The sequence below is a fragment of the Polyodon spathula genome, chromosome 24 (assembly GCF_017654505.1).
Source record: "Polyodon spathula isolate WHYD16114869_AA chromosome 24, ASM1765450v1, whole genome shotgun sequence".
In the NCBI taxonomy this organism is placed as follows: Eukaryota; Metazoa; Chordata; class Actinopteri; order Acipenseriformes; family Polyodontidae; genus Polyodon; species Polyodon spathula.
This window is the reverse complement of record NC_054557.1, coordinates 18115267-18122766: the sequence shown is the minus strand read 5'-3', so window position 1 is coordinate 18122766 and position 7500 is coordinate 18115267. Positions and strand designations below refer to the sequence as shown.

Genomic DNA, 7500 nt, shown 5'->3' with positions numbered 1-7500 from the left:
GTACTTTCCAGTTTTCTTTCACTCTGCTCTTACCAGGCTCTGAGACGCTGTGAGCTCGGCTGGAGAGCCCTGGCTGCTGGAGCGTTCACTGCATCTTACTTCTGTATTCTGTATTTATTCTGTTTTTTTTTGTTTTTTTGTTTAAACATGTAAAATAAGATGTTTTAATATATACATTAACTGGAGTTTTGATGTGAAAATAGTTTTTTTGTATATTTTTTGTATAAAAAAAACATATATCTATATATTATATATATATATATATATATATATATATATATATATATATATATAATATATATTATATATAAATTTATAAATATATATATATATATATATTATATATTAATATATATATATTATATAATATATTTTATATATATTATATTATATAGATAGATATATAATATATATATATATATATATATATATATATATATATATATATAATGATATTACTATGACTAATTACCGAAATTATGTAATCGATTATTATTTTTTACACGTAATAACTTTTAAATTCCATTGATTTATTTGACAAAATAAGATGTTCAGTAAAATACGGTCCGATGGCGAGCCGACAATATTTTTAGACTGTGTGAGTGCCCTCGCTGTCATTTCACGGTTCCGCCACAGGGTGGCAGCGTTGCTTATGAAATCCAATGGCGCTGAATATTTCGGCACCTTTTTTTTTTTTTTTGAAAAAAAGGCATATTTAGTTTTTTAAGTGTTTTAGAAAGTGGGGGCGTTCCCACAACGTCGTTTTTTCAGGAGTTGCTATCTTTGTGGGGATATTTTCTCAGATTGCGTCTGCATATTGATAGAAATACCTGCACACACACACAAACACACACACATACTGACACATGACATATTATTATTATATTATTAATAAATAATAATAATAATAATTGCACATGTCCTTTGTTTGTTTTAACACGGTGTGCTCTGTGGTAATATTGTGTCTCTAACGAACACGGGGCGTCCAGACTAAGCTGCTTCGCGCGGTATCATCGTTTCTGATCCAGCGCTTGTAACCAAGGATTGGAGAGCACGCTGAACCACCTTTAAGAATGCAGAGTTTCCAAATAGCCGGGGTGTCCGAACCCGGTCTATTCCCGTCCTGGTGGTTCTGTTCCAAACCCCTCCCGAATTCACCCTCCTCCCAGTCGCTTAGTTCAGGGTACCATTAAAACTCGGAGTGGAACTGGCGCGCCCGGCCGTGGTCGGACACGCCTGGGTTACTGACTCACAGGTGCATTCTTTAAACACACACACACCACACACACACACACACACTCTCTCTCTCTCTCTCTCTCTCTCTCTTCTCTCTCTCTCTCTCTCTCTCTCTCTCTCTCTCTCTGTTTCCTCAGATACGCGCCAGTTAAACGACCCCTCCGTGCGTGCACTAACTCAATTAGTGATAATGCAGCTCTCTGGTAACCCGAAGCCTAACTGGTCTTAAACAGACACAACACTCCGCGTTTCTCAGGCTTTTCCCATTAGATTCACGCATTCATGCATGTGGCTGGTTTCACAACTGTTTGAGAATCAGAGGCGATAAAACACAAACTTCTAGAATAAAATAATCACCAGTCTTACAACCGTCAGAAAAACCGTTTGAAATCTGGTAATAATAATAATGATAATAATAATAATAATAATAATAATAATAATAATAATAATAATATATAATAATAGATAGATAGATAGATAGATAGATAGATAGATAGATAGATAGATAGATAGATAGATAGATAGATAGTCATCTTTATCTTGCCCAGATTTGATTTATTCAGCGCATGGAATCACTTCACTCGGACAGGAATTTCCATTCCCAGGCTGCTCGTGTGAGGAATGCACGGAAGAGCCATTATAACAAAAAGACAAGAAAACACTCGTGCGTCTGGTACTGGCAAGCCGTCCGATTACTGGACTGCTGCCAGCATTTATTTGCAAGTGTGTGCGCTGTTGTAACGTGTGTGTGTGTGTGTGTGTGTGTGTGCTATTGCAATGTGTGTCAGTATAATGTGTGTGCGTGTGTTTGCGCGCTATTGTAATGTGTGTGCGTGTGTGCGCGCTATTATAGTGTGTGTGTGCGCGCTATTGAAATGTGTGTCTGTGTGTTAGTATAATGTGTGTGGGTGTGTATGCGCGCTATTGTAATGTGTGTGTGTGTGCGCGCTATTATAGTGTGTGTATGTGTGTGTCAGTGTGTGCACGCTATTGCAATATGGGTGTGCTGTTGTTTAAGACGCCGTCACATCGCTATCACCACACTCCAGACAGATGCCCCAGAGGTCGCTGTCACACTCCAGACTGGCTGTGCCCTCTAGTACCCACAGCCGCGGCAGCTGCTCGGTTGTAGGGGAAGAAGGAGAAGAACGAGAAGGAGCAGAAGACTCGACTGTCACCATGGAACTGATAACGAGACGTCCTCTCACCTTGGACTTTGTGAACTTGAGAACAGCGAACGGGAACGGGAACGGGAACAGGAGCGGGAACGGCGAGGTGGCTGCTGAAATCCTCATGCCAGCTCCCGGCTCTCCGACTCTCTTCACACTGCGCGACAGGACCCTTCTTTCTGAGGCCAAGCGCAGGCTGTGCGGCTGGGCGCTCGGCACTGCGCTCTCCGGGATCTTTCTCATGATTCTGCAAACGGAGCTTTGCTGGTTCGTCTGCGGCAAGGTAGGCGCTTCGACAGACTTCAAACAGACAATTCAGGGACATTATTTACAAAAAAGAAATCTCCAGGTTTTCTAGCGCTGTGTTTCTCAATCCTGCTCCCGGGGTACCCGTGTGTCTGCTGATTTTTATTCCAACTGGGTTCTCAGTTAATTAATCAAACCTTTAATTGAACTGATAATGCGCTTAATTATACTTTTTAATTGTCCCCAGCTCCTAAAAAGTTGCCGAGTTCAAGTTACTTATAAAATTGTGCAGTGATCTTGAAATCTCCCGACTGCTTAAAAGCTGAAAACGGTTATAAGTCTAATTAAGCTGATGAATATTTCCACTGAGGGTCTAGTTCAGTAACCGAGAGCTCGGTTGGATGGAAACCAGCAGACACAGCGGCTCCCGGGGACCGGGTTTGGGGACCGCTGTTCTAAAGTAAGCTGCTGGAAGCGCGCTTCGCAATTCTCCAAGAGGCTTCAGCCGCAGGACTCTGTCACTGGGAGCCCGGCTCGCTTGGGTCTCTCAGCGTCAGTGCGCTTTATGATAAAATCACCACGCGTTCTGTTTTTTTTCGAATGGATTATTCCAAAATGTTTCGTTAAATCTCACCCATAATTATCACACACCTGAAGTTGCTAACTTTAGACTCGCTATATAAGCAGTGTGAAAATGACTCGACGCATTTTGTCACTCCTCGTATGAAGTTTCTTTTGGTATTTCCTCCAGGGTTTGGGCATGAATTCCGATTCCCTTTAATCGATTCCCACACAAATGAAAGCAGCTGAACAATCGCATTGATTATTACGAGGACTCTAAAATTCCAAGTCCTTCGATGGAACTGGAACTGGGATCGATCTGCAGGGTTTAGTCCTGGATCGCGTACCCCGCCTACACGTGGAGATCCCGGGCATCCAGAGTTAGCCTTTCCGCTTCGTTCCGGTGCTGTTTTAACTCGTTTACCGGAACCGATTACACCTCCATCCAGACCCTGAAGCGGTTCTTGATCTCATTCGACGTGTCAGCCTGGAGCAGAATGATTGATCGCGCAGCCCCGATCCACAGTGATTCCCAAGCGTGCTCTAGCAGGCTCTACAATGCAGCTGTGTTTTATAGAGACGGGGGAGAATACATTCTTACCGTCAACTATGAACTTTTTAATGCCAGTAGCGGTTTAAGGTCAGGACATACTTCCAAGGGTTGCTCGGCTTTAATATTCTAATATATATATATATAAATATATATCTATATATATATATATATATATATATATATATATATATATATATTATATATTATAAAAATATACACATCTGTTCATTTTACAAGCCAGAACATAAACGCCAAGAGATATGTTTCCAATCCTCTGAAGCGCTCTCCAGCTGTTTCGTGTCGCATTCTGTAAACCTGAATTTCCTGATTTTGCTATTTAAAGAACGGATGAAACTCTCTGAAAATATAACCCGACACATTAGGTGGGGTCGTTTTTTTTTTCTTACATTTTTTTTGTTTGTTTTTCTACTCGGAGTTCATACAAGCATCGTGCTTGGCTGTGACGCACCGCTTCACGGTTACCTGAGTCCCGAATGACGCAGAGCCCCGAATGACGGTTCTGTGGGCTGTTAGCTAGTGCTGGCTCCGTATTGAACGCAGTGTATTCCTCTCGCTCAGCGCTGGGTCGCCGCTTTCTCAAGGTAACTCGCTGTGTCGCTCGTAGCTTGTTGTATACTAACTGTTGAGAACCGGTTCATGACTGAAGTTGAAGGAATCATTCAGCATACACGGATACATTACTGATTCCATGTCACTTTCTTGAATAGTGCATTATTATTATTATTATTATTATTATTATTATTATTATTATTATTATTATTATTATTATTATTATTAGCAGAGTTAGCGGAGTGACACTTTCTGCAGAATGAACAGAATCTAGGATTCAGGAATCGAGTCCTCGAGCTGAACTTGGCACAATCCAGCCGGGAACCCGCCTCCGAGTTTATTACACGGCAGGCTTATGATGAGACTGACTGTGTGAGTGAGAAACTGTGTGTGTGTGTGTGTGTGTGTGTGTGTGTGTGTGTGTGTGTGAGAGAGAGAGAGAGAGAGACTGTGTGTGTGAGAGAGAGATTGTGTGTGTGTGTGAGTGAGAGACTGTGTGTGTGTGTGTGAGACACTGTGCGTCTGTGTGATTCTGTGTGAGACACTGTGTGTGTGTGTCTGTGTGAGACTGTGTGTGAGACACTGTGTGTGTGTGTGTGTGTGTGAGTGAGAGAGAGAGAGAGAGAGAGAGAGAGAGAGAGAGAGAGAGAGAGAGAGAGAGAGACTGTGTCTGTGTGAGACAGTCTGAAAGTCTCTCTCTATTTTCTGTGTTCTATTTAAAGTCTTGATTTTTAAAGAATTCACACCTCAGTGTTTTCTGTAATGCAAGCAGCGAGTATCTGTTAACTTTCTTCCAAGCACAGTATACGTTACCGAGAGTACTGAAGGAATGCTTTACTGGAATCGAGTCTACTCTGCAATCCCCGGCGGGGCTATATATTCATGTGCGCTACAGACAGCCAGCTCAGGTGTGTCTGATTCAACTCCTAGTGAAACCAGGAATGGATCAGACAGCTATAGATTCCTCTCCCCGTGCAGCTGCTATTATGGACCCCACATCCTGATACCCCACCCTGTAGATTCACTTCCTGTGCAGCAGGTATTCGGACCCCACCTGAAACATGGTGTCAAGTTGGATCCTAACGCCTGCTGCACAGGGTGTGTGAATCTATACAAAAGAAAGAGACGAAAACGATAAAGGACTGTCTCAAGAAAGCTGTTCTACCAATGAGAAGTAGGGTTATGTATTCGGGGAGGGCAGGTTAGCGCCCCGTTAACACTGCGGGCTTGTGCCAGTCCTGAAAGCAGGGACGCCTTTTTGTCCCACGATGGCCCCGTGCATGTTCCTAAAACCGCTACTGCTTGAAAGCACACTGCTGAATGTTCCCCTCCCAGTCAGCAGCTGCACGGATCGGTTACAGCCGGGCAGCGCTCCAGTATTCATGCTCCATTAGTAAGCGCACTCGCACCTCTCCATCGGCGATGTGCAGAAGTTCATCTGCGGCTCAGCCTGTCTGCGCAGCACAGTTACCGGAGGAAGCGTTTGTCTTGGGAGTTTGATGTGTGATCGATCAGACGGCTTTCATTTCAGGACAGGGGTGTCCAAAGCTGCCCCTTCCATATCTGATCTTTGTACCTAAACCCGGTTCTGAAGTGTCTGATTGAACCAATGAAACCTCCATCCAGACCCTGAAGTCGTTCCAGATCTCACTGCACCTGTTAAACATGCCTTTAGTGGAATGACTGATTGATTGCACGGCCCTGATGTGAGGACACACGCACACGCACACGCGGCTCAGTGCAGGGGCTGTGCAGGCTCACAGCTGTCTGTGTCTGCAGGTTCAATGATGCAGCAGGACAGGGTGGAAGCGATCGTGATTGTGCGGCTCTGCTCTTGTCTTGCAGGGTTCCGTCTCTGTCTTCATCATCAGATTGCTGATCAGCCTGTCCACTGTGTGTCTGCTGGGCCTGCTGGTGGCGTTCCACTACAAGGACATCCGGGTGAGTGGCTTTTCAACCCTTAGGGGAGCTTCCCACAACAAAAGCACTGCAAAGTGTGATGAAGCACAGTGAAAGCATGGCAAAGCACAAGCAAGCATTGTAAATCACAGAGAGGTCTGGTAAAGCATAGGGAAGCATTGTAAAGCACAGAGATCTGGCAAAGCATAGGGAAGCATTGTAAAGCGCAGAGAGGTCTGGTAAAGCATAGGGAAGCATTGCAAAGCACAGAGAGGTCTGGTAAAGCATAGGGAAGCATTGTAAAGCACAGAGAGGTGTGGTAAAGCATAGGAAAGCATTGTAAAGCACAGAGAGGTCTGGTGAAGCATATTTAAAAAAACACAGTGACCTGTGGTAATCTATTCTTATGCAATTTTACTTTGGTGAACTTTGATAAGGACTTTTACGCAGGGGAACGATTTTAGATAAGAGTTGAAGAGAAAGCAGAACAAATATTAAAGACGTTTAACGTTTCTAAATCCAGCCCGCACGCTTCAATGTGATCTTATTAAACTCGGCTTAATAAGTAAAGCACGCTTGCAAACCTCTCCCTGCATTCACACGCATCTCCAGCGACAGTGACAGACAGACGCACGGGTTTACATGGGGAGACTACGTCGAGGACGCGAGCTGCTTTTACTCCCAAAAACAAAAACCGCGCGCTCCCAATTCTAAACCCACGAGGCTGTTTGCTGGGCTGTCCATGCAGGCTGGGGATTCAGCTATGGCGAGAGCGGGGCTGGGAGGATGTTAGTGGCGCTGAAAGATAAGACCTCATTCTTTCAGAAAGGTTATCAGCCAGGGCTCAGAGGGGGTGCAGCCCTGCCGATAAGACCAGCTGCTGCTACAATGCCTGACTGTTGATTTTTAAAGCGCTCCCTCTGTGTTGCACACCCGCTGTGGTGTTTGCTGAGGCAGTGCTGACGTCAGACAGGAGGCTGGTTTAACGAAGCAGTCTGTTAAATCCAATCCACTTTGCAAAGTGCTGACCCTCCTGTTGGCAGCTCCGAACCCCGCCCGCCATAACGCAGCTCTGCCAACAGCACCGAGGGTGTGGGATCCCTCAGAACAGCCATAGTGTGGCAGCAGCTGCAAATAAGAGACAAGAAAAAAAGGGATTTTAAAAGCATCTGCTAGCTTTACAAGGGGGAACGACCTGCAGATGAGACGTAAAACAAACGCGGTCCTATTGGAAGCGACTCTGCAGCAGCAGCTGCAGTTGCTGAT

The 7500-nt window shown here is 44.4% G+C and overlaps 2 protein-coding genes across 3 annotated transcripts in view; both read left to right on the top strand.

The window, feature by feature from the left end:
- Positions 1 to 171, top strand: part of si:dkey-79d12.5 (maternal B9.15 protein) — an 11909-nt gene extending 11738 nt beyond the window's left edge. Inside the window, exon 5 of one of the 2 annotated variants that reach the window (XM_041226816.1) lies at positions 1 to 171. This exon is cut by the window's left edge and continues 479 nt beyond it. The gene's annotated coding sequence lies outside the window, so the exon portion shown is untranslated. The other variant, XM_041226817.1, reaches the window with a different exon arrangement.
- A 1975-nt stretch (positions 172 to 2146) lies between these two features.
- Positions 2147 to 7500, top strand: part of kcnn4 (potassium intermediate/small conductance calcium-activated channel, subfamily N, member 4) — a 20085-nt gene continuing 14731 nt past the window's right edge. Inside the window, exons 1-2 of the mRNA XM_041226810.1 lie at positions 2147 to 2688; positions 6181 to 6276. Of these exons, the coding sequence (XP_041082744.1) occupies positions 2290 to 2688; positions 6181 to 6276 (495 nt within the window). The 5' untranslated portion in view covers positions 2147 to 2289. The remainder of the gene's footprint in view (positions 2689 to 6180; positions 6277 to 7500) is intronic.